Source organism: Lactuca virosa, chromosome 5 (genome assembly GCF_052849685.1).
Source record: "Lactuca virosa cultivar CGN04683 chromosome 5, Lactuca_virosa_CGN04683_v6, whole genome shotgun sequence".
Taxonomy (NCBI): domain Eukaryota; kingdom Viridiplantae; phylum Streptophyta; class Magnoliopsida; order Asterales; family Asteraceae; genus Lactuca; species Lactuca virosa.
This window is the reverse complement of record NC_136430.1, coordinates 221,485,160-221,513,065: the sequence shown is the minus strand read 5'-3', so window position 1 is coordinate 221,513,065 and position 27,906 is coordinate 221,485,160. Positions and strand designations below refer to the sequence as shown.

At 36.0% G+C, this 27,906-nt stretch overlaps 1 protein-coding gene across 2 annotated transcripts; it reads right to left on the bottom strand.

The window, feature by feature from the left end:
• Positions 1 to 4,519: 4,519 nt before the first annotated feature.
• Positions 4,520 to 17,597, bottom strand: LOC145114991 (lysine-specific demethylase JMJ27-like). Of its 2 annotated transcripts, XM_079051122.1 has the most exons (12): positions 15,402 to 17,597; positions 15,171 to 15,292; positions 14,553 to 14,649; positions 14,312 to 14,453; positions 13,645 to 13,708; positions 12,805 to 13,558; positions 11,875 to 12,204; positions 11,070 to 11,681; positions 10,895 to 10,967; positions 10,725 to 10,810; positions 5,147 to 5,266; positions 4,520 to 4,819 (listed from the first exon to the last, which is right to left on the bottom strand). In XM_079051122.1, the coding sequence occupies exons 1-12, from the start codon at positions 17,136 to 17,138 to the stop codon at positions 4,745 to 4,747; spliced, it is 4,212 nt and encodes a 1,403-aa protein (XP_078907248.1). In that variant the 5' UTR covers positions 17,139 to 17,597; the 3' UTR covers positions 4,520 to 4,744. The 2 variants fall into 2 exon arrangements, with proteins under 2 accessions (XP_078907248.1, XP_078907249.1); XM_079051123.1 differs by lacking the exons at positions 4,520 to 4,819; positions 5,147 to 5,266 and adding an exon at positions 7,855 to 9,124.
• Positions 17,598 to 27,906: the final 10,309 nt, after the last annotated feature.

Here is a 27,906-nt window from a genome sequence, read left to right as displayed (position 1 = left end):
AGAGATTTTGGAGGGTGGGCAAAACTGATCTAGAAATTTCTCACGCAATTGGGCCCATGTTGTGATTGTACCAGATGGAAGAGCCTTCAACCAGTCTTTTGCAGCTCCTTTGAAAGTGACTGGTAACATCCTTAACAAAGCGGTCTCCCTCGGGATATTAGGAGTATTAAAATAATCCGCAATATCATTGACCTCGTCCAAATGTTTAAAAGCATCCTCATGATCCTTCCCAAAGAATGGGATATCCTTAAGTGTAGTAAGGATATGTCCCTTTAACTCGAATGTGGCATTGGCAGGTATCGCAGGATGTATTAAACCCGGCCCCACATCGTCTCGAATGCGCTTCTTGTAATCCCCCATGGCCATCTCATCAATGTTCGCCATTTCGTTCTCCGGCTCGTTCTCGGGTTCACTCATCTAAAGTCCAAATTCTTTTTCTGATTCGTACTCGTTCTCGTGTGGATTAGGAAATTGATTGAAAGCTTCAAACTTGCTCCTTGAGGCTGAACTCGATTCTCCCGTTTTCTTTCCTGACTTCCTTGAAAAGGCTGATTTCAGTTCTTGTAAAGGTGTCTTCTTCGTTGTTTGATCTTCTTTCACGCTCTTATCCTTCTTTTTGTGAATTGCAGACTCGGGATCTTCAAGTGGTGGTACCAAAGGTGTGTTAGAACCTCTGGTCATGAACTCCTGAAATAAAACAAAAATAAAAACGTAAAACTGAACTAAACAATCTGAAATAAACAAAACTAAGGACTTCAGTTCTCACGTCGTGAATCTTGAAGGTTCACGTCGTGAGTCCTGTAATGCAGAAAAATTAAAAACAGAAAAGTAACTTCTTGCAGGTTTTATCCTACAAAAAGGATCGATTAATTTAAAGCAAACAAACTAATAATTAACTAAGCCGTTCCCCGGCAACGGCGCCAAAAACTTGATGTGCACAAAAGTACCCACTAATTTTAATATTTGTAACCTAACAAACCTAGTCCAACTATGCACCTATAGGCAGTGTACCTAGTCAGATTATAGTATAGCTTGGGTAAGTCGGGTATCGATCACAGGGAACGGTGTTACTAATTAATCTACTTGCTATCAAATTAACCTAATTATTAACAAGTTTAAAGAGGGGTTTTATCTGATTTTACAAGATCAGACGAACTTAGTTCAAATTCAATCAATAAGTAAAAACACTCTTGTTTAGTTCGAATCCACTTCGTCCTTATGGCTAGCTAATGATTATGGATTATCAAGTTGGTTTTAATTATATTAGTAATTTAAGTCTAATTTTACCAATAATTAATTAATTCATGTAAAACTATGTATGGTCACACACAATTAAACACATAACCAATTATGAATATGAATATGCTATGTAAGGTTTATTATGTAAAACGCGATTATAGTCACAATCTACGTTCTCTAGCACAGCTAAGTTTATTTACTTTAGTTACTAACTAAGATTGGTCAATCCTAGCTCTAACAATTTAATGTTCACTAAATCATTAGGTAAACAAGTTCATGCAGTTAACGGTCACTAAGCTACACAGAACATAGAATCAAGCAACTAAAGAAACAACCATAAGCATGCTAGGTAATTATAAACCAAACACAAGCAATTCACCAACTAAATAAATCCATGTAAAATTAAGCTATTCATAAGGATTCACGTCGTGAATATTAGATAACCGTGTTCGGCAAGGACTCTTCCACCCGTATGCTTATCTTCTAGAATTCTCGACTCACGTCGTGAACCATGAATTGTTCACGTCGTGAAAACGTCTTTTGGGTGATTTTCCGTTCTTCTTTCCTTCAATCCTCCAAAGTTCCATATTCTGTCAATTTCAGTCCCTATCTTCGAAGATGCTTCTGTTTGGCTGCAAAATAACAAATTAAACTTATAAGTACCATTATTCTATGCAAATGACCAAAATATTAATAGAAATGTAATTAAATATTGCCTAAAAATATGTACAAATATGGCAATATCAATTCTATATCTCCAGAAGGTATAAAGTTCCCACCTTGATGATTAATTTGTTAGATCTAGCTCGCATGGTGATAATATGAGCTTTTGTCCCCAAACTATGACTTTCTTGTGCATGACATGCTATAGAACATTTGGGCTGTCCTTTTGGACGTTTTTCCATGTCTTGAGTCATAAAAATATGATATTGGCCCTTGAGATTCTTGCAAGTCATTAACAACTTTAGTGGTTAAGAAGAGTTAGGGTTTTGATGTTGGGTTTGTTATAGGCATGAAAAACCATAAAGTTGGAAACTTTTATGGTTTGGGATATGTTTTAAGACTAGATCTGAGACTTGGGCGGAATGGCTTAAGGGATTAAGTCCCCAAAAGTTGGATTTTTAAGCCATCGCGTACGTTGGGTGTACCTGGACATACGATGAGCGTACCCTGTTAGGAGCCCGATCAGGATCAAGGGTACGCGGGGCGTACTAGCTGAGTACACTAGGCATACTCAGTATGTGTTAACTTTTTGACCAAGTTTGACCTTGGGGACTTTTTGGAGTATTTTGGTTTATCAGTATGTGATTGGGTCCCAGTTCACTATGTCAATGGGTCGAAGACACCAATGCCGACTCATTTATTGAGTCATTGTATCCTAGGATGTAGGATTTCCATGATGCTTTTATGTGTGATTTGTGTGTGTGTGTGTGTGTGTATATATATATATATATATATATATATATATATATATATATATATATATATATATATATATATATCGACATATGGATGGTTGGGTTGAGGCCACGCGCCAACAAACCCGATATGGTTCGATTGAGATTGGAAGTCAACAAACCCGGTAAATAGCGCTTATGGAAATAGCGGCAAATAGCACTGCTAATAGCGCCACCGCTATTCTAAACCGCTATTTGGTAAATCACGGTCTCACACTTCCACGAAACGCTATAGCGCCGCTATAGCACTGCTATAACGCTTGATTAACTGCCTAGGTAAATCGCATTTGAATTGTTCCAACCTCTTAATATTTAAGATAATGTAAGATTGCTTAACTATTCAAAGGCAGATAGTTTCAAGATTTTTGATTTGTTCAACGGTTGAACAAAACACAAATGGAGGTGATAGGCGACGTCACGGTTAATTATCGGGTGACAACTTCGCTTCTTTCAAAAGGGTGTAAATGACACGTAAATTTCCACTTTAACGAGTCAAAGATAAGACATTTACTTTAATGACTTTTTAAAACCAAAGGAAAAACTTTATTGTTCTTTCATGTCAATAAACCAAAAATATTATAGATAACAAAGTTTATAAATTAACATTGTTTTTTATAGATATAATAAACATCAACATATTTTTGTATTTAACCGAAAACAATAATATTTTTTAGTACTTTTATTTTAGTCACAAAAGAGTGGCATACTTTTATTGTTAACCAAAAGCAACAACCAAAAACAACACTTTTATTTTTATTTTAACCAAAAACAACATATTTATCTTTTCTAATAAATAACAATGTACTTTACTTATTAACTCAAAACATTTTACCAAAAGGAAACTAATTGGCGAAAAGAAAATATTTGACGTCATCAAAAAGGAAACTATTCTTTTTATTTTATTTAATTTTTGTTTTTTTGCAACCTCATTTTTCGGAGCATCATTTTACATTTTACATGTTTTTCACAATTCATTTTTACAAACTTTATATTTTTTTCACAATTCATTTTTACAAATTCATATTTTTTCACAATGCATTTTAAAACTTCATTTCCTTTTTTTTACTTTGTGTTTACATGTTTTTCATAGTTCCTTACCAAACCCCGTGAGCCATGGATTTACCAAAAAAAAATGAAACTGAAAAAAAACATGTAACGACAAAGAAAAAAATAAAGCTGTAAAAATGGATTGCCAAGAAAAAAAAACATATAAATAAACAAGGTTGTAAAAACAAATGTAAGAAAAAATGTAAAAGTTGTGTAAAAAATGAATACAGTATACAACAATTTTAGTAGATTATAAGGACGAAATATACACAAAACAAACAAATTAAAGGACTAAATGAATACAGTATACAACAATTATAGGGCTAATTTAAACCTTAACCCAGAAAATACCCGCTACTTTGCCATACCATCATCAAATATATTCCACAGGCCTTTCAGTTTGGTGTTCAGTTGTGAACTTTGTGATTCTTTTTCACTAGTTGTGTCTTTAACAAGAGAGGCAACTAATATGCCCCAAATGCGCAATGATATGTCCAGATCAAGTATGAATGATTTCCATGGCTATAAAATCTATGAGATGAAAAATTATAAATGGAATTCTAACACTTATTACATCATGCTTTTTGATTTTTTTTTTTTTTCTCAAAAAAGCCACACTTGAACTTTTGAAACAGGGAACAGGAAAAAAGCTTCCTCAGATTGACCACTTCCAACATGCTTAGTTCAAAACTGAAGTAAAACACGCTTAGTAGTTAGTAGTTAGTAAGAGAGAAGAAGCATAATCTTCATGGTAAATTACCAATTTGACCATTGGGTCACTAAAAGAGCACCATTAAACTATATACTTAGCAAAAATCCATCCATCTTTACAAAACAAAATCCATATGTACAATGCAACATAAATTTTCAAACATCCACCCATCTCTCTCTCTCTCTCAAAAATGAGCCTCATTTCACTACAAAATCTCTGATAATAAAACTATAAATTACAGAATAGGTATTTTTTGTGTTAGGGTATGTATATGGGGTGGTTTTACCTTTTACCTTTTATTGGGAACAAGATATTCCAAGTCCTTCACAGCTGCCTCCACTGCATGAAGTGCCATTTTCTTCACCTGTAATTAATTAATTAATTAATTAATCAGCAAGAGTATCAACCAATTGCACAATTTTAATAATTTATAACAACTCAATTGAAAATGATACGATACTATAAACCTAGTTGACTTTTATGTTGTTTATAAAATAGGTTTAGTTCAACAAATAGCAAAATATACTTTCATTGTTTTGTTTATTATGACATCATACTTTCTTTTTTACATATTACAGCATTAGGTATATTTTATAAAATATAATGCCTAAACACAAAAAAGATTTGCATACTGATGGTTGATGAAGATCTAATATTTGCAAAAGATATAATTAAAGAAGAGATTGTTTACCTCTAACTTATCTTCTTTAGCCCTATGATTTTGGGGAAGAACACGGAAATCTTCTGTCAATTGAATGCATTCACCAACATTTTCAGGAGAAACAAAGTCCAGTGCAACTTTTATACATGACTGCACAAAAAGAAAACATATTCACTTATTATAACACATAAATTTAGAAGCAAGTTCAATATACCAATAGCAATCAAAGACTATAGCAAGTCCCGCAAAAAAACAACACTATAATTGGGTAGTTTTTTCAAATTATAATGCCTTACTAAGAAAAACATAATAAGTAATATTTTGTGATGGAGAAAAATGAGAGTAACATGCTATAATGAATAAATAGATGAAATTACATTGCTATGATGGATATACATAAGTGCCAATAAGAGGCAAAAATTTACAAACACCATGACAACAAGTACATGGCAATGTTGGCAACTAGGAGATGTAGATCTCTTTTCCTTTGGTACCTTGGCATCATTTAAAGCAGTTGAAAATCTAACCCAATCCCAATCTGTTTAATTAAATGGGTTTGGATTTTCCAGCCCAACCCAACTAGGTCAACATTTTTTATATTTTAATCCAACATACACAATTTGACCCACTTAGATTTTAGAAGTTTGAATAAAGAAGGAAAAGCTTACACAAAGTTAAATAACAACCGTAATAATTGATCAATGTTTAAAAAAAAAGACAACCAAAATTACAAAAAAAGGTGTTCCTTCTTTATTCAAACTTTTAAAATCTAGGTTGATGGATTGAAATCAGGTTGCAATAAACAACCCTAACTCAGCCCGCCCATTTAATTAAACCGTTTAGGCAAGTTGACCTATTTAACTTAAACAGTTTGAAAGCCCCGGCACAACCCATATTTGGTGTGGGCTCATGTGGGGTCGCTTTTTTCAAGCTCTAGGTTCAATGAGGACTCAGATAGTTGTTTGACCTTTACCCGTAACTTCAGCACAAAAATCTAGTATCAAAAAATATAAAAAATAAATTGGTTTATGGTGAAAATGAGATTGGTTCTTGTATTAAAATATGTAGAAGTGCTCGTGGAGGTAAACCGGCCTTGGTCTTTCTTCTTTCTTATTCTTACAGGGCATAGTTTAGTATTTACTTGCTACTTCTTTCTCATCTTTTCATTTTTCTCGTCATGTTATTTATATCCGTTTTAAGCTCCATTACTTGCATTAGCTTTAGTTTCATACCAATGTTTAGTGCTTGCATCGTCTTACTCTTAGTGTGTGTTTGTACCATGGCAGGTTTGTGTTTCTCTTATGTGAGAAGTCTTTATGTGAAAGCAGCAATTCTACCTCATGTGGAGGCATGACTTCCTACATCTATCTCCCCTTACCCCATTGCTATGGGATCATGGGATATGTTGATTCATTTTCAATCTCATTGTATTAGAATATTAAGTGATGGTGTCTTAAACCTTGTCTCTCTGCGTCAATCATATTAGGGAGGAGGGAGTCATTCCCTCCCAACCCACTACCACATCAGTTTTTTTTTTTCATCTTTTCCAACCCAAAACACATGAAAACCCTATATTTTTCAACTGACTCAATTAAAAAAATACAAAAAAAACTAAGATACAAGTCTTAATTAGCAATAGAGCTACCGTAGGTATCTCCAAGATACCACTCCCTCTTCAGTGGGTTGGGAGAGTTGAGAGTGGTAGGTTGTTTAATTGGTTTCACTAACCCGTTTCATCATCTCTCTCTACTTTCTCTCTCTCATTTTCTCTTGTACCATGTGTTTTAAGACTTGTACCTCAGTTGTTTTGGATATTTTTTTTAATTGAGTGAGTTGAAAAAGATAGGATTTTCATGTGTCGTGGGTTGAGAAAGATGAAGAAAAAAGAGAGAAAAAAACTAATATGGAAGTAGGTTGAGTGGGTTGGAAGGGAATGACTCCCTCCTCCCTTAGAGTTTGCCAAAACCAACACCTTTACATCTAAGGTAATTCAGCTAGTCTCCGTCGAGCTCGTAGGACTATCATGATGGTTGTATCTAGAGATGCATCTAGAACAGTTTCGGTAAACAGTCTAATTTTTCCAAAAATATTCTTCAATCTTTTTTTATTGACATGGATCAAAATGAATTTATTTAATCATGCTTATAAACATTTTTATATAGCCCAACAATAAATTATTAACTTACAATTGCAAACTATAAAGATAACTTTCGGTCATCAAAATATGTGACATTCAATCCTCAATGTTGTATGTTCATGCATCTTCACTTATTATTCATAAGTCTATACTCAATGTTGTATATTTATGCTTCTTCACTTATTATTCGTAAGTCTATATCGACATTATTAGTTTCCTCTTCGTTAGGACTAGTCAAAATACTACGTTCAACATCAAAAGTACTTCCTCCTCTAGTTTGATCACCATTAATGATTATCCACTTGCTTCTCCATCCAAATGTTTGTAGCATTATTTTGGTGCTATCATTATTATTTTTTCAAATGAAATTTTCGACTTTGGACCATTTGGTTTTTCCCTTATCTATATATAATACCATGTCAACGTCAATCCTCTCTTTAATATGTAGAAATCGTAAAACCGAGCATGCAAGTGATGGTCTCCTCTAGTCAGATGTGAAAGAAGAAATAGGATGTAATCAAGAATTGGACAATTACTAGTAGCACAAGGGAGCATCATATAAACGATGATAAAAAGCTTAGAGATGAGGAAGAATTCGAAGTGGATGATGACCTTGATGGAGAAGTAGATGTATTACATCATAAGTAGCAATTAGCTTGTTTTGTAATTTTCTTAAACTACACTATATGGTGGAGTTTGCGGTTTTCAACGGCAAAACCACAGTTCAAACCGCACCACACTGCATGCTAAGAGCAATGTACTTTGATCAATCATCGACCATTACAAGTTAGACAAAAATTGATGAAATTCCAAAAGCAACCCATACAAACAAAGAAACATAGATGATGTTAGACAGATGACCATGCTAGAGTATTTTAATCATATCCGACTCCCCACAACAGCTCCGATTAAGGTAATTCAAAATGATCAAAAACGAGGACACAATTATCTACAACTTCCGTGAATTTAGTTTTCGGTAATTCATTCTTTGAGGGTGTTTGGGATTTCAGTTTGATCCTCAAAATGACTTTTAGACAAAATGACTTACGGTGGTAGGAAAAGAAGTTTAAAAAAAAGTGTTTAGATTAGTTTTTGTGGTGGGTAAAGAGATGTTACTATAAGTCCTTTTCTTTTTGCCAAACATTTTTTGACTTATTAACTTTTCGAAAAGTCAATAAGTCAATAAGTTGTCTTCAGATGAAATCCCAAACACCCTCATTATCTAGGTTATATTAAGCATGGAAGTCAGAAGCAATGTGCTAATTAGGCATGAGCATATGGACCTTTGGATTTTTAGTAAATAAGATGATTCTCGGTTCTAAGATTTTGGGTATCCTGATTCCACTGAAAAAACCAGACCGGATTTAGGATTTCACATAAAATTGTGTAATATGTTGTTTTGTAAAAATCATATAAAATCATTGAAAATCCAATGAACATGAATGAGGTCGATGCCATTTGAAAGATATAAGTGTACTTTATTTCTTGTTTAGAAGCCAAAAACTGATTTTGAGAGTAAAATGGTTAAAAAAACTTAATAGAACGGACGGCTGGAAAATCACTTTGAGAACAAATGGGATTTTTTTAATCAAGGTAACAAACCAACTAAACCATGAAATGGTTTTTATACTAGATGGACCCACATCGCTATGAATCATGTAGAATGGATGGGATTTTTTTGTATGGTTAAATGGGGCATGAAGTTGCAAATTGCACTAATCGAGTTGCCAAAGACGAATCTCATCTTTATTTTGGTTGGAAGTGCCAATTGCACTAATTGAGTCCCTTGGTGCTTTTTCATAAATTCTATCTCCGAACACAAGAAATTTCCACACTTTAGCATTGCCAATCACCCTTCCCAAGTGCAAGTCCTGAAATTTATACAAAGTAGGACGCGATTTAGTGATACAATTGAATCATTCTAAGGCGTGATGATGGACACTAAGGGGTTGTTTGGTAAATCGCGTCGAATGCTGAACTGAATGGTTCCAACCTCTTAATATTTAAGATAAGGTAAGATTGCTTAACCGTTCAAAGGCCGTTCTGATTCGTTCAACGATTGAACAAAACACAAACACAACGAATACCGACTTCAAAGGTTTTTGATTCAAGTCTGGCTTCTAATTGAACCAAACGCAAACGCAAACGCACCGGATGGTTTCATTCAGAGGTTACCAAACAGCCCCTAAGTTAGAGGTGAGGCTAGCAGCATAATGAACAAAGTTGAGGGTAACTTGCTTTGAGATGATAAACGAACTAATTCGGATAGCATCCCATCAACAACAATCTCCCTTTAGATTGTTGTTTGAACCATTCTTGCAAAGCCCCCATTTGTTCCTATTAAATAGCTTGTCTTTATGAGTTCACCTCAACAATTGTCAAGTTTAGGCTTTACCATGTAGTTTCCAAAGACAATTACCTGATGGTTGATGAAATGTTGCAGAAGTTCCAATGGATGTTTCGGACTCCACAATATAGTCAAACAGGCTGCCTTGTTGCACCTAAAGCCGAGCCTTCGATGTTTGTTTGATGTTCAATGATTGAATTCAAAAGCAAGAAGCCAAGGATATTATGTGTGTTGCTCTTCACTAACAAAGGATGATCTGACATACTTAGTCATTAATCTTAGGATGACTTTGAAGAATAGAGAATCTATGGTACCATGAAGAATTTATGAAAAGGGCTGATGATCAGGATTACAATGGAGCTATTTTATTCTAGGAAGAAAAAACAAATCTAGACCAAATAGTCAACTAGATAAACTTTTGAGTAACTTATCTTCTTATAATTTACATAATAAACAAAATCTAGAAGTTCAAAAGGTGAGATGGACTAGATCTAGGATACTACTGGATTTGACGTTGTAAATTCGGGTTTCCTACAAGGCAAAACTAGCTCTTGACTTGCTTCCTGAAATGTTTCAAAATGAAGGCTTACTCCAATAACTAAGTAACCACAAGCTTGTTAATCAGAACAAATTAACTCTTATCACTTATTGACCACTAACTAAAGCCTCAAGACCCACCAACAACCATTAAACTGGAAAACTGGAAACAAAGTAGCTAACTGACTTTTGAATCAATCATCTAACAATGATTGCCAAGTAAAAATTTACTAATCTATATGGATAAGGCAAGAAGACAACCCCTTAGGATCTTGAATAACCCCAAGTTCCCAACAAGCACAATTGATCTAAATGTCTTATATCTACCATACTCAAGTTACCACAGGCAAGTCTTGGAGTTGATAAGGTTACTCCTATGTACAGGTGTCCTAAAAAGCATTTGGAAAAATTAAACAGTCTGACTGAACACCCCTACAACTTATGAGATGATTTTTAAGCAGATGCATTCCCAAGTTAAAATATACAAAATAAATTTTGCATAAAAATTACCTTTAACGAGTCGCCAACTTCAGATAAAGCAATTTAATGCAGTGAAAGAATCTAGAAACTAGTAGTAAGTTACTAACCTTCAAATTTCTAACTTGATGGGCACAACCAGCAGGTATAAAGACAGCATCTCCCAGCTTTTGGACAAAAGTCCATGGCTCAATTCCTGATGACAACCAAAAGAATGAGCACAATCATAAAATTTAATATCAGTAAAAGTTGATATAGAGCCTTGCAAATATACACTAACCAAATTCTTCTTTGAGCTTCCTTTTATGGTCCATGGTTAAGTAAAATGTTTGATCATGAATTGGGTGGATAACCTGGACCAAAAAGATACAATACAACAGTTTGAGAAATTACTATTTAGGAAAAAGGAATGTAATGCTACACATGAATGAATTTCAACTAAAAGTAAGGACTACCTGCTCCACTGGTCGACAAAAGATATGTCTAAACTCTTTGAAATGTTTTTTGAGATATTTCTCCAGTTTAGGCGAATCTTCTCTCCTAAATATGTCCCACAGAGCACCTCCATCTCCCAAATCAAATCCATCCACACAACTATCACACTGGTTATCACCTTCTTCACTATCAGAAGATATCACTTGTTTCCTGCCCTTCCTTTTAGATCCTTTATTTCCATTTTGTCCATCAACTTTTTTAGTGGAAGCCTTTCTCCTCCTAACTTTTCTATCACTGTCAGACTCATCTGATTGATCACAATTAGTTGTTACATAACAAGGACCTGTTCCATTCACACTTTTAAACTTGCGTCTAGTGTAAACATGGTCGCTTGTTTCTCCAACATTGTCATCACACAATTTTCTTTCAACTTTAGATTCAAGACAATCGTTGCCTAGCATCCCTTTTCGAGATGTAACATCTTCCAAGTTATCAACATCAGGCTGTGTCTTCCCTACCAATCCAAAAAGTTCCCTCTCATCTTGAGCTTTGTGCTGCCTTTTCAGACGTTCTATCGAATTACGATGTTCAGAGTTGGGGGTCACAGTTGCAGTATGAGTCAACACATTCACCTGCAAAATAGATTGAAAAGAATAGCAAACCACTTTCCTCTCAAACAAACTCAAATGCCAACTTCAATAACCGAAAGAAAAAAGATGACACCTAATAAACCAAATCCAACACTAATGATCTTGTAACTGCCTAAAATCAGAACGGGAAATTTCAAGCAAAAGAATTTGGCATAGCCAAATAGAGAAAGCATACTGCATCAGACATGTCACAGTGAAGTTTAGTAACAGAGTCTCCACGTCCCAATTCTTGAGAAACACCATAAGCTATATATGTTTTAGGACCCATGTCTGGCTTACAAGATTCTTTAGGCAACTTCACTGCAAGATTAAGGTATCCATCACGTGGATGTGTGTACTCTTTAAAGGGTAAAGAAGTGATAAATTCAACACCATGACGTGGCAACCGTTCTTCAAATAAACTTGATGGAGGCCAGTCTTTCAACTTTAGGATCTGTGGCCACCCTTCAGAATCGAATTGACCTTCCGTATACGAAATAAAAAAGTGATGAACATTTATATCAACCTGCATGTCATGAGAAAAATTGGTTAGGCATTTGGGCATACTGTATTTACCCCAAAATACCATTGACTTGGAAGGCAGACGATTTATAAAATAACATACAAAATCGATTAAACTTTGTTAAAAGTGTTGAAAGAAAAATGTTAAAAATATTGAGAGATATTCCCAAGCTTGTATGAACCGTACACATTCTAATAATATAAAAACCAATGTAAGATAGAAAACATGGTTAGATGCAAAAATTAGCAACATCGTTTCATTGATTTGTTTATTAAACCATCCTATTTTTTCTTCCTATTACAGCATTGTAGTTTGAAAAATCTACACAATTATAGCCATATCATCCAAATTCAAGCAACTTTCACTGCTATAACTGCATAGAGTTTTACTTTTTACTGTAGAATGTTCTAGTAAGAAAAGATTGAAAGTACGAAGTCATAACTGGGTAAACTTTCCAACTACAATGGCTTAAAACGAAAAACTGTAAGTACAATGCTGTAATAGAAAATATAAATATATGATGCATAATAAACAGATTAATGAAACTATGAAAGTATGTAGCTACTTCTTGCATTTAGCCCAAAAAGAAATACTTAAACATACCTCACACCAATCCAAACAATTGAGAGCAGACACATCCAAGAGCTTATCATGTTTGGTATTTGTCATCTGGCGAAAAGCACGCCACATAACCATGGGTTCCCAGCTCAACCCAAGTGTAGTTTCAAGAACATTACTCACTATTACTGGCTCCCCTTTTGACCAATGCCACTGGAAATGCTTCAAATCTCCAGATTTTATGTCTATTGCACGTGGACAATACAAGTAGTTGTCATTGGAATTTTCACGGGAAGCAGCTTTTCGTAACTGACCATCGCTTTTGTTCTTGAAATCTGAACATGTGCACCATTCCTCAGGCATCTCACGCATATCTCCCTTCAGCCTGTGCATCTTTAAGAGCCTTTGTGCTTTCTCCAACAAATTTGAAACGGTGTTAAGTGGCTTTATGTGCATCAACTCTAAAATCCCATGACCACAACCACCCATAGTTTCTGGAGGACAAGGAATTCTGCCATCATCCATAGACTTCCATTCATCACTTTGCTTTTCCTTTGGTGCAGCCTTCTCAACAAAACGGGCTGCGTTCCTTGTTTCCCTGTTTTGCTTACGCTTGTCATACATATCCTTCCCCCCATGCAAGTAATCATAACCTGGATCTTTAAATTCAATGATAACTTTTTCCTTGTTTCCTTGAAGATTGCCATCTCGCAATTCCCAGCAACATTGAAGGCAGAGGTCATATTGACAAGAAGGGCAGCTTCTATGCAAGTCAAAAATTGATGTTTTACAGCAGTCACTGCATACATCATGGGACAGCCAAAATAGGAAATCATTATAAATCCAAATCCTTAAAACGTTTGTGCAATCATTGAAATGACATACCAGTACATGCGCTCATCTGGACTGCACTTTGCCTTCTTCAAATGTACCTCTGACAAAGAACACCCTGCCCAGGAAGATAAATTTATGGAAACCTACAATAAATATGGCTGATTGACAATTATCCATTCAAACCACCATTTGAGTGTACAAACTCACACCAACACACCATCAAACCAAGAACAAACAGTTGACTAAGAAGAATCAACAAGAAAGCATGTTCCATTTCGAAAAGAAACCAAGAACTAGCTGTAAAGATGCAACATCCTTCACAAAACATATATGCACCAAGCCAAACAGAAAAAAAATATATAAAGAACAGTGGATGATTCTTTGTTCGCATGCAGTTATGCGACACGAGCAACTAGCAACAAGATTAAAGTTTGTCATCCATTATAAGATCATCGAAAAAAAAAATCAAGTTATCATGATCAACAACAAGAGTTCAGACTAAGAAGTTAAGCAGAAAAATGATTTTCTTGCATTTCCTAGTGTCTAAGGGATGAAATCAATATATCCATACCTCTTTTTATAGATACATAAAAGTCATCATCATTATTCATGAATCATATATGAGGCAGTACTGATTTTAATTAGCTACAATGTGAGCTTGGAGTTGTATCTTCAAAACACAATAGGAACACTGAGATAAATTATAAAAAAAACACACCTTGAATCTTAGACTCCATTGCTCTCTCCTTCATGAACTCCTTATTGAGACGCTTCAAGAATGGAAAAAGCACATGTAGGATATAAACAGAATACCGAACTCTCTGAACCTCATTAGGTTTAAAATCAATCTTCTCTTTGACCTAAAAACCATCAAATGGATTCAGTACAGTATTTCTTTTTTGCGTAAGAGAAAGAACAGAAATAAGTTCCATAACAAAAGATAAGCTGCAGGAACTAACTTTAGGGTGCACATCACGCAAACAACGTTTACAGTTGCAATTGTCACAGCAAACAGGACAACACTCAGCAAACATCTTCTCTGTCATGTTAGGGTACCTACAGAACAGAGTAAACAAAGAGCATAAGAAGAAAAGATTGTAAAAGAACAGCAAATTCCAAGAAATAGCACCAAACTTTTAAGGCAATATAGATGGTTCCAAGCACACGTGCACCAATGAGGCAATGACAGAGTCTACATATGAATAACCAACTGATCATATGCAACAGGGTATATGACCAGTAAGCATCATAGTACCTCATGAGAATCATGTGAGAGCTTATGAAAATTTGGACAAAAGGATCGACTGCTATTCTTCAACCATCAGCTTGAAAGGAAAAAATTTACTATCAGGCATCAAGTTAGTAGGCTATGGAAGGCATATGCTACAAACTCAACCAACTAAATCACAAACAAAGGTCAATTTTGGCTACTCATTGCACCAACAAAAAGTAAGTTAAAAACAATGAGGCAAGTGAGAAGGGTAAAAATTATGTAATAAACTAGACTGAACCTTGCAAAACAGGCTTCAATTGAGTTATTCAGCTAAAAAAGAAGAAAAAGTTGTAAAAGCTCATACCATGTGGTCATGCAAGGCACACAGTAACGCTTTGTAGTACATTTTTGACATCGAACAACTCGGCCCTTGTCATTCCTTTGGCACTGATGGCACATGTCTGACACTACCTTAACTCGTTTTCCCTACCAATGGATAGAAAAGAAAAAGATAATATTTGATCAAGTATGTGCAAGAGCAGACAAGCAGACTTCTTTAGATAAAAAGTAGAGAAGCCTGGGACACAGAATATACATTTTCATCTAGACCCCAATTCTTGGCATACAGCTTTGGCTTTGGGTCATCTTCTTTCCTGCTTGAGCTGGAAGCTTTCTGGCTTCTCTTATTTCGTTCCTCTTCACCAATCTTTTCTTTCTTTGGAGTCAACTGTGGTTGTTTCGTCCGAGCAGGAAGCTGTTGTTTCTTCTGGATTTTTTTATCACGTTCCTCTTCATCCATCTTTTCTATCTTAGAAGCAGGAAGTTGTTTCCTCTGGATTCTCTTATTTAGTTCCTCTTCATCCATCTTTTCTATCTTAGAAGCAGGAAGTTGTTTCCTTTGGATTTTTTTATCACGTTCCTCTTCATCCATCTTTTCTATCTTAGAAGCAGGAAGTTGTTGTTTCCTCTGGATTCTCTTATTTTGTTCCTCTTCATCCATCTTTTCTTTCTTAGAAGCAGGAAGCTGTTGTTTCCTCTGGATTCTCTTATCTTTTTCCTCTTCATCCATCTTTTCTATCTTCGATGTAGGAAGCTGTTGTTTCTTCTGGATTCTCTTATCTTTTTCCTCTTCATCCATCTTTTCTTTCTTAGAAGCAGGAAGCTGTTGTTTCTTCTGGATTCTCTTATCATGTTGCTCTTCATCCATCTTTTCTTTCTTGGACTGTTGTTTCTTCTGGTTTCTCTTATCTTGTTCCCCTTCACTCGTACTTTCTTTCCTAGAAGCAGACAGCTGGTGTTTCTTCTGTATTCTCTTGTATTGTTTCTCTACACTCATCTTTTCTTTCTTTGAAACCGATTGCAGGTGTTTCTTCTTCCGTGCATCCTCTTCAACAACATCATAATTAAAAATCTGAGCATAATTAATATCATCGTTCCTAGTACTTCTTTTAGATCTCCCACTCTCTTTATTGTCCTCTTTGTTGTTTGTTACTTCATTGGTAGCGTTCCCCTCTCCATCAGGAGTAGGAAGAATAGTTTGAGCATCAACCATAACTTCTTCTGTTTCTTCTGGGGACTTGTTATCATCATCACTTGACTTCACAACACCACTCGTCATCTTCCTTTCTTCTTTTGTAGAAACACACAACTTGTAAAGTGGTTTATTCTTCTTCTCTGGGGATTTAATAGCCGTATCAGTGTTCTTGTTGTCATCTTCCCGAACTCTTTTCTTACCTATGTTCTTCTGAACACCCTCCTTCCCCTCTGCTTCATATTCACAAAACCTATTCTGTTCTTCACCCCGATCACGATTAATGGAAGCATATCGTTCCTCTTTTGGTTCCTGGTTTTTGTTCTCTTCAGCCACTAGTTCCTTCGTGCTACGTACGACATTACTAGATGAAGAGATAATATTAAGTTCTACTTTTTCGTGATTGCGAGACAGAGTGTGAGTAGAAGGCAAAGATGAAGGTAGACCGCCAACATTAACATCAGCACGACATCGTCCGTGATCATCAACAGGGACATCAACATCCATCAACAAGTCGTTGATTTCACCATTATCCTTGGCCTCAACAAGATTCTCATTCTTTGTAATTGTTGTCGCCGAACATGAAGACATAATATTAGTTTCTACTACTTTTTCGTGATTGATAGGCAGAGTACGAAGGGAAGGCAAAGACGAAGACGAAGGTACACCGTCAACATGAACACCAACACGACATCGTTCCTGATCACCAACAGCAACCGCGACATCCATAACCCTGTCATCGATTTCACCATCATCTTTGGCCTCAACAAGATTCTCATTCGCTGTAATCGTTGTCGCCATCAATAAAAAGCTAATTATTGAGACTCGGGAGAAAAAAGAAAAAATAATTTTTTTATACGGGAGGAAGAGAAACGGTGGATGGAGTTAGGGTTTTGAATACAGTGGGGTTTGCTGTTGATTCAAGTATTCAACCGAGGGATTGCCGCCTGTTGAACTCCACTTCGCGGGTTTCGCAAACATAGGACACCATTGCACAAGAATCGAGAGAAATAAGGACCATCAACGGGTAGCGGGCTGGAATCGAAACCCTCGAATTATCGTTATGGCGATATTGTGATTTGATTTCGCCTTAAAACCAACTCATATATAATATTTACTGGAATTGGAACCTTCGAATTAACATTATGAAATTGTGATCTGTTACAGGAAAATCATGATCCTTTTTAAGTTTTTTGGATAAGAGTTGAGGTGGTGTCAGCGATCACCGTCCCCCAACTTCATCCTGATCTTGGCACGTAAACTTGGCCAACGATTTATTTTTGAGTAAATTAATGAAAATGTCCGGTATGCTTTAATATTTTTGAGTAAATTAATGAAAATGTCCGGTATGCTTTATTTGAAATTGATGTTTAGTTTTTTGGATTATTTTTCATTCGGATCGTCCTTATAATTTGATTTTGTTACGATTTTAGTCCTTTCTGGATTTGAAAAAGACTAAATTACTCTTACCTATATTTTCTCAGTTTTTTATTATTTATTTATTGTTCTTAATTTAGAAATAAGGTTAAATAAAATGGTCCCGCCCTACGTATCTCTCTCCACCTCCGTCTCGTTTACATACCCTACATACCTAAACCTTTGGACCACCATCACCGACACCGTCGTCATCATCCTAAGTTGACCATCGTCGGACCTCCAGATCGTTGGTGTCCCTGTAACATCCTCCAACATCAGTAAAAAAAGACAATCATCTTGATTGTTTCTTGACTAGATCATCGACGATCTATGAAAATGGAATCCCAAATGACCAAACACAAAGGCGATCCGGTTCCGATTCACAGTGGTGATTGTACGGTTGGGTTTTCTTTTTAACTACAACAGAGAAGTGCTATTTTTTTCATCCAGTTGCAGATTTGAAGCGGACGTCTCCAATGATGGATATATCATATATGGATAATCATATATTATTAATTATATACTTATTTGGACTCAATTGTCTATTTACTAAGCAAACCAGCGCCAACAGTAACTGATATCTTATGGTGGTCAAATCTTGTGAATGGAACAAATACCATTTTATACATATATAAAGAAAATGTGTTTAGTACAATCATATTTGATTAACAGTATGTTTAAATTTAATTGTATAATTGTTTTAGTTTAATCATAAATGAATAAAATTTTAAAGTGTATATATTAACTTACTTGTTTGTTCTAAAAGTTGCATCAAAAGATATAACTTCTCCAAACTCTGTGCAAAATGTCTTTTCTGTTTCATCTGCCAAAAACATAGCAGCCAACTGATCTTCACCACATAGGAACAAATGAATAATTTAGATACATATCTCTACGATCATTCATTTTGTTTCATTATCTGAGCATCCTTGTAGCATAAGATTTTAATTACTCATCTCCTCAAGTTTTTATAGTCTGTTACCTTCGCCCCCACATATTCATATCCACCTTTCAAAATTGCTCTAATTTTGTGAGTCATCGTTGGCCCAATTTTAGTTGTTGATGCGTGTAGCACAAACTCTTTTTCAGAATATGACATATTTCTTGTCTTTTTCATATAAGATCTATCACCAATACTTTCGAGTGGGTGGTTGTGTAATTCAAAGAATTCCTTAACTTTGTAATCAGTTGTTCCATAAACATTTTTAAATATAATATTTATTGTGCACCCAATAATTATCTTGTTTGAATTTGGTTTCCTCTTGACATAACTTCTAACCAACGTATCACAAGGTTTTGGTTTATCCTTGCCACCCTTATTCCATATAAAATATTTCTTTTTTATTATTTGGCTATTGTATTTTATTTGGCTACTCAATATTGTATTGTAACGACGTAAACTTTCAAATCAAGATTTTCATTTTCAAACACATAATAACACATGTCACATTTCTCAAAAATCTCAAGTATCAAACATTAACACATTTTTTTAAAATTTTTTTTTATCACAAATCCAGGATCCTCCAAAAACATATCTCCAATACGAATGTGTGTGCACAATCAAGTCGGGGCCTTCCCGCGATCCTCGGAAGTACCTGAAACACATAACACGTAACACGGTAAGCACGAAGCTTAGTGAGTTCCCCAAAATACCACACACAACTCATTAGCCACTCTAGGCTATAACTCAATAAGACCCTCCGGTCAATGTGTCTCAGTGGGACCCTCCGGTCCCAACTCAATAAGCTCATAATAACAATACTCAGCATAAATCACAAAGACATGATGCAGAATATTAAGATACACAGTTAAGCACACTAAACACTTCAATCACACAAAGGTACCACTCATGGTAAGTATAGTGAGAAGACTCACCTTGTAAGCTAGCAAGCAACAACTTCACACACGGAATCTCGAACTAGCCCCCGCCTAACACATAGAATAATTGTCTCTAATTAATACTCCACTCATACTCAAAATGTACCAAGTGTTGTTCTCTCTCTCTTTCTAACTATTGGAATGGGTAAAAGACCATTTTACCCTTCCATGGTCTCCATTACCCATGTAGACCAAAACCCTAAAGTCCACATAAGTCAAACTCGAGTCAACAGTCCATGTCTGACCCGATTCGCCGAGTGCACCCATGCGACTCGTCGATTCCACTCGTTTTCCTCATAAATCTCTGGAAGGTCCAACTCAGCTCGTCGAGTTGACCCCCAACTCGTCGAGCTTCCGCATGATCAAGCTCATCGGGACAACCCTAACCGACTCGGCGAGTCCATTCAGACTCATTTCTCATTCAGACGATTTCAAGGCAGAGAACCTTCCCAAACTCTAGATCTAAACTCTAAAGGCTCGTTTATCACGTAAAGCCACAAGCTTTACGTCCATGCATGGCACTTTGGGCTTGAAATGCCAAGAACATGCTCTAATAAGGGTTTTTTCACTCAAGAGCTCTATTAAGGCTGAATAAAGCACGAACCTATGGACTCTAAGGACATCACAAGGTCCAGATCTGAAGTCCAAACCTCCATATGAACACAATACCCTCAAAGTCCCAATATTAGATAGAAAAGAAGCCCTCATCTCCAATAATATGAGATCTACCCAAACTAATGAGAAAGGTATAAACTTTATACCTTTTACAGAAGCTCTTGGATGAATAGCAACAAATCTAACAGCCTCCTCTCACTCCTTGCTTGAAATCCTTCTCTTCTCTTCCAAAGATGCACCAAGATACTCAATATTAGCTCACACTCTCTCTATTCTGGCCGTGAAAATGGGGATGTCACAGTTGGTATCAGAGCATTAGTTTAAGCGAACTAAGAATATGGATTTATTTCTAGACTTAAACTTAGAATGCTAAGCAATGATTGTGAGGAGTGTGTCTAATAAAATTTAGGTAATACACCTGAATAGACACAGGCACTAGCTTATTTAGGGAAAATACCTAACATGCTTTTATGTGCTAAATGATTTATGATATGCATTATATGATCGGATCTATGGTCTGTTGCCGACCGGATCTGGAAACTTTATGTGTTCAGATTTCTAAACGTTTAATTACGATATTAGAACTGACATGTAACTTTTTGGAGTAATAAGGAGGAATACGAGTCTAAATCTTCCTCTATCTATATTCTCGTCTCAATACACCGAACGCCTGCTTTGGTGTATAGAATGTTATGATAAGGACTCATAGCAGACTGAGCAAATGGAGGAAATGAGAAGGCTTACGATATTGAATGATACCTATCGGAAGATATTTTAAGAGTGATATATTGCCTTTAGAACGCGTCTAAGAAATAATACGTCTAGTACGGGATAAGTATACTTTCAATTAGCAGAAAGAAAGATTTTTTGTATAATCCATGAAGTTATCCCATCGTCTGACATTTCCATCACCAACCGAGTTGAAGCAGAATTGATGATTGAAGATACGCATGGAAGAAGTCCTAGTAGAGTCTAGGGAAAATTATATGATTGTTTGGATACATTTGTATGTGTTAAAATTGTTTTTTTGTGATAATGACTTGGAGAACTGCGAGACAATACTTAGGATGAGTATGAGTAGGTTTGAATGGTAGTAGAGGCCTATACTACCGGAAGCACAGGACTCACGCTTGGATCAGGGAAAGTCACAAGGTTACCAAGGAGCTAGTAATTGATTTTGTTTTATTCAAGTATGTCGTTACCATCGTTTCGGTAATGACTAAGAAGATGATTGTTATTCTGACCCTAGTGGTCATATCAAATTGAGTCCGACTACGCGAAGTATGTTATGTGGTTCAGAGAATCAAGTTCGATGTAGCATCTGACTTAAGACGGAAGATTGAAATAAAAAAGCGATCAGTAGAGGTATCGCGAAAAGTTTCTTGTAGCTAGAAATGCTACCTTTTAAGATGAGATTAGAACATGAACGAAAGTATAGTCTGTTCTGGAAGACTCTAAGAGACCTGAGTCTAAGCGTTGCAACATACGATGATAGGTCATTAGAATATGACACATCGTTCCATTGTAGTAATAAAAAAAACTTATCTTAAGTTCGTATCCAGTGAGGATCGAGATTGTGACTTGAAGGTTATAATTTGGAGTCTAACGTGAGATAAGGAGCAATTGCAAGATCGAGCATCGCCTGCAGTCGAGAAGTCCAAGAGTTAGATACTCATTCGAAGAAACATCAAAGTTACGGTTATTACTTAGGATGAAGAGATAACGTATGGAGTCATCATGTGAGCCATGTTTCGTTGATGATTCTGGGACGTAATCATCCTAAGGGGGAGATAATTGTAATGCCCGCAGATCCGGGCTAGTCAATTTAGAGACGATGAGCATCAAAAATGAGTTTTTGTTGGAAGATTATTTAGAAGGATTAATCTTAAACAAGTTGTATTATATGTTACAAGGGCTCCGTACATATAAAGAACGCCGAAATTCGAGTTATAACAAAGAAGTTATGGCCCGTCGAAGTTTTACGGCAAAACCGGCACGACACCGGGAGACGTAAATAGTGAATTTACGGTAGAAGACTTTTTAGCCTTAGTGATCTAAACAAAATTTGTAGTATACGTTAAACCGAGAACATACAAAAAAAGAACACCCAAATCTGACTTCGTATGAGGAAGTTATGATTTTTCTAAGATTTGGCATAGCAGTGCACGACCCGAAATTCGAATTTTAGATCGGTCGATTTTTGGCCGACGCAACCTAAACGAGAATCGAAGATCTCGTTAATAGTAGTGCAACGGTAAAAAGACAGATGAAAACGGACGTCGGATGAAGAAGTTATGAAATTTTAACGGACTTTTCCTGTCCCGGCCTGTTAAAAATATAACTTTAAAAATAAATTCAAAATTACACGACGAAGTCTAAATTAAAGTTGTAGGTTACGGTCCCGCCTACGCGTGGATATAAAGAACGTCAAAAACGGAGTTCGTATGAACGAGTTATAAATTATAATAGCATATTTACGTATTAAAATAAAGTATAAATCGTATATACGTATACATATATATACAAATGTATATATCATTAGAAAGGTATCGACGATGCGGTCATTATAAGACTAGTGTTGAGTACTTTCGACATTAGTTTAGTACAAATATCGTTAAATCTATTTAAAATAGTATTATGAAGGGGTGTTTAGTCGTTTATATAACTATAAGGTCATTAAGTAATTGTGGAGGGTAGTTTTTGTAAATTCAATTACTATAAATAAGAGCCTCTAGCTCTCATATTTCTTGCATCATTATCTTGATTCAAGAGTCTTTCTCTTCTTATCCCCCGAGCATTTCGGTCCCTCGTGATTCGACTTCTCTTTCTGTAGTTTTAGTATAGTAAAGTGAGCGCTGAAGCGCTGCACGAATCTTTCTTAGAAAGATTCAGCGACAAAGTTCTGTCTCTGCAGAGCCCGACTCCTAGCTAAAACCCCCTTGTAAGTAAGTTATGCTTACCTATTTTAATATAGCTTATATTTAAAATTAGTATTGTTATTATGAACTTATAATAAACATTTGAGCTATTAGTATGACTTATATAAGTGTCGTTATAATATCTTTTTAACTACTCGCGGTACGGGGAATCTGGTTTAAAGGGCCGCATAGGGTTGTTGGATTTCAGAAGTGCTATATGCCAAAATGGTCCCGCCCTCCGGTGTTTTATGTCTGACCCATGTCTGTACATAGTGGTTGGAAAGTATTGTTTAAATGCTTATATAATTATAATAATAATAAGACTAATAATTAGTCACGGTAAATATTAGACCAAAATCTAGTGGTAATAATACTAGGTTTCGTCGAAGGAAATTATTTTAAAGTAAACGAAGCGTTGTCCGAGTACCGAGTCACCACCTTATCAAGTGAGTGCATAGTTACTTTCATCTTACACATAGATATGAAGTATTTTATATAAATACGTGCTATGTGTGCATATTATCTGAGTACTTGCTGTCTATGCTGGATGAACGATTTTACATGTTTTAAATGATTTAAACTGTATATATATATATATATATATATATATATATATATATATATATATATATATATATATATATATCTACGATAATATGTTGGGTAAAACATGGGTAGATGTAATAGATGGAATATGAGTTGGATGATGAGTTGAGAGGTGTTATAGACCACAAGGTGAGTGTGAGAGGTGGACGATGTGAGAAGCCTTTCCCAAATGATAGCCCCGTCATCTAGCAGAGTATGGATGACAACCACTGACTATTCTAGACAGTCCAGTGGAACACTAGCAGGCTCGCAACCTGTAGGTGTTGTGAACGATGTGTTCACCCGGTGTACTCTAAACCCTGGCGATCATGCAGACTTGGTGCCTAAACCTTGGCGATCATGCAGACTTGGTGCCAAAACCCTGGCAACTATGCGGACTTAGTGCATGTTGTATAAACCCTGGCGACTATGCAGACTTAGTGCCTAAACCCTGGCGACTATGCGGACTTAGTGCCTGTTGTATAAATCCTGGCGACTATGCAGACTTAGTGCCTAAACCCCGGTGACGATGGACTTTGTGCTGATTCCTTAGGATGATCCTTAGGAATGAATGAACGAGGAATAGTTGATTCTTAGGGTAGATCCTTAAGAGTAAAGAAGATCATGAGGACGGGTAATTAGGTTGATTATTTGATGTTTAAACATAATAATTATATTATTGTGGGTTGAAAACCTTATGTACTCACCAGGTTTCCCAACCTGACCCACTCCAACTTATTTCTATCACAGGTGTCGATATGAAACTACTTTACACTGAGAGATTTAAAAGAGATGTAGATCACTAGTGTAAATGAATGTAAGTTCTGTTTATGCTTATGTTTTTGTATTGACGATGACATCCCAAATGTTTTGAAAATGAATAAAAATACATTTCTTCGGAAATGCTTTGATAACGTATTTATCATGTTTTTCTGGGAACAAATTCCGCAACATTTTTTTATTAAAAGAGGTACTCTGATTTTTATAAAGCATAAACAAAAATCGGTCTTTTCTGGGCGTGAAAATGGGGATGTCACATTCTCTCAGTGAAGGTAAGCAGTTGATGAGCCTCAAATGAGGATATAAGTGCCCTTAAATAGGCCCCAAACCTGAGGATTTAGGGTTTCACTTCACAACGTCTACTCGGCGAGTCGACTCTCTGACTCGTCGAGTAGATCATTAATCTCACGTGGCACAACGCGACTCTACTCGACGAGTTGTAGCACCAACTCGTCGAGTTGCTCAATAGCCCTCAAAAATAAATAAATAAACAATATACCTGGAAGTCCGGATGTTACAATTCTCCCCCACTAGGATCAGACTTCGTCCTCGAAGTCATGATCCGAAAATAACTCCGGATACTACTCCCGCATCTCAGACTCTGGTTCCCAAGTCAACTTGGACCCTCTCCGATGTTGCCACTGGACCTGAACCAGAGGCACCTATTTGTTCCTTAGAACCTTCGCTTTTCAATCCAAAATCGCGATAGGCCTCTCGATGTAATTCAGGCTCGCATCCACCTGAATGTCCTCTAGGGGTACCACTGCCGTCTCATTGGCTACACACTTCCTCAATTGGGACACGTGGAAAGTGTTATGAATCTGACTCAACTCCGCAAGTAGCTCCAAACAGTACGATGTATCGGGGCCCCCAATTTGCCCCTCTTCCTGAATCGGATCACCCCTTTCCACGGGGATACCCTTAGGAGGACAAAATCTCCAACCTGAAACTCAAGATCGGATCGTCGCCTGTCTGCGTAACTCTTCTGGCGACTCTGGGCCGTCAGTAACCTCTGTCTAACCTGCTGAGTCTGCTCAGTCGTCTTGAGCACTATCTCAGTGCTACCTATCACTCGCTGCCCCACCTCTCCCCAACAGATAGGAGTCTGACACCTCCTCCCATAAAGAAGCTCAAAAGGAGGCATACCAATACTGGAATGGTGGCTGTTGTTGTAAGAAAACTCAGCCAATGGCAGATATGTGTCCCAACTTGTAACACCAGTCAAAATAGGTCAATAGACAATCACATGTGATTATGCCAATCATGTAATGTGATTTTGTTAAACTAGTAATGTGATAAGAGTGTTATGTAGTTCATGATAAATTCTAATACAAATATGAACTTTCTTTATGATACAACTCAAAGTATACGTCCATACGATTCGAAAAATATAGAGAACATCTGAATCTGACTTCGCATGAAGAAGTTATGATAAACCAAACACTATAAATCTCTATAATAAGAGGAATTTAAAATAGACTTAGAATTATGTCACAACTAGGAAATTCTATATCCTTGTAACTATAACAATGATAGCCATTGTAACCAAAATTTTGAAAGCATGCTTGATGTTTATTCAATGACAACATAACTCTATCAAAAACTCTATACAAACACTTCAGTTGGTCAACGAAAGATTGGAAACACTAGGAATCCCAACATAAGTCCGTTTTGGACTAGGATTTCCTTATTGGGCCTAATGGACCAATAAGTTTCCAATTTGACTATTTTGGGGCTTAGAACCCTTAAATGGGCTCTAATTGGACCCACTTTCACAAAACTTAACATTGTGGGCCATATTGGGCCTAAAATGAATTAAATTATCTTTAATGGGCCTTGTTGGGTCATAACAAAACAAATTAACCCTAATGGACCATAAAACTCATTCTTTTATGCAAATTGGGCCGTGAACTACCCTAAAGGCCCAATGGGCCGAAAACTTCTTTATGGACCTCATAATCTCGAACCAAGGATAGAAGTGGGCCAAACAAATTCATTCCTTCTTCCTTTGACCTATTTTAGCCCAAGTTAAAAAGAAGAGGGCTTATGGAGGATTAAGGGAAGTGACACCTCATTGTTGTTTAAGGGATAATGAGGCTTTTCTACAACATGTATCCATACACTCTCATACTTCCATGCAAGGTCACTTCTCTCTTCCCCTCCCCTTTTTCTTCCTTTCGGCCGAAGATAACACACACACACACACATATTTTCAAATCCTCTCCAAACCACCTTCAAGATCATCCTCCATCTTCCATCAAGATATCTCGAATTTTGCTTGAGTTTTTAAGGATCTTCATCAAGTTTTTTTCCACCTTTGGTAAGTTGGTATCAAACACAAACATCTACTTCCATCTTAAATACTAAAACTCCTTCTTACATAGCTTTGTTTTATGATCTAATTTCCTAGAACTCCTCTAAGTTCGAAAGTACCTCCAAGTTGTTGCTAGGATCAAAAATCTCTCCACATCTTCCTCAAAACCGAACCAACAAACCTCAAGGTGAGTTCATACCCTCTTTTTTTCGGTTTTTACTTGTTTTTGGGGGGAGAATACAAGTGATATGTGTTGATCTATGTGTGTTTGCGTGTTATATGTGATTTCTTTGGTTTGTGTTGTGAAAAGGTGATATTATTTGTTATATATCGAGATCTATGGCTAAAGTGTGAAGGATACATAAACAAAAATATAATAAACAACATACTTCAAAGATCTAAGAGTCTTTATGTTCAAGAAATGAAAAACAAGGCCAAAGATTTTCATAAGTGTCATTTTTGCAAAATAACAAAGATTTGGTTAAAAGATGACATTTTCGGTTCTTACAAGGATAATATGGTATATATCTATATAAAATATGCTTTTTATGGAATTAATGTTTCTCAAAGGACCAAAAACATAAATTTTTGCTTATTGGGCTTATCTTTGGGCCCCAACGGTTTTTGGGCCCAAAATTGCGAAAAATGAAGAGTTTTGGGGGCTGAAGTTGTAAATTTCTCAAAATATGAGTCTAAAACATAAATAAACTAATTCAGGGGCTGAAAATGACTTTAATGCAAAAAAATTTGACTAAAAATGCAAAGTTTTGGATTTTGTGGTCAAAATTGTAAAACTTACGGAATTTGGGCCAAAAGCGTGAACTTTTTACAATAAAGGTTGGAAATGGCAAATACAATAGTTCTGGGCTAAAAGTATTATTTAAATTATGTTTGGGCCGAAAATATCAAGAAAAATGGTTTAAGGACCAAAAATGTCAATTTTCATCAAAAGGGACTAAAAGTGTCATTTTTATTAATAAAGGGGGTGAAATGGTCAAAATCAAAATTTTTGGGCCAAATAGGCTAATATTAAATTATTGGGCCAAGAATATTAAATTTATAA

Bases quoted from the DNA above. Each gene is read 5' to 3' on its own strand.
- LOC145114991 (XM_079051122.1), bottom strand. From the start codon at position 17,138: ATGGCGACAACGATTACAGCGAATGAGAATCTTGTTGAGGCCAAAGAT. The intron at 13,709-14,311 runs GTGTGTTTTTTT...CTTCCTGGGCAG, and splicing joins AATGGAGTCTAAGATTCAAG to GGTGTTCTTTGTCAGAGGTA. The intron at 4,820-5,146 runs GTAAACAATCTC...AATTAATTACAG, and splicing joins CTAAAGAAGATAAGTTAGAG to GTGAAGAAAATGGCACTTCA.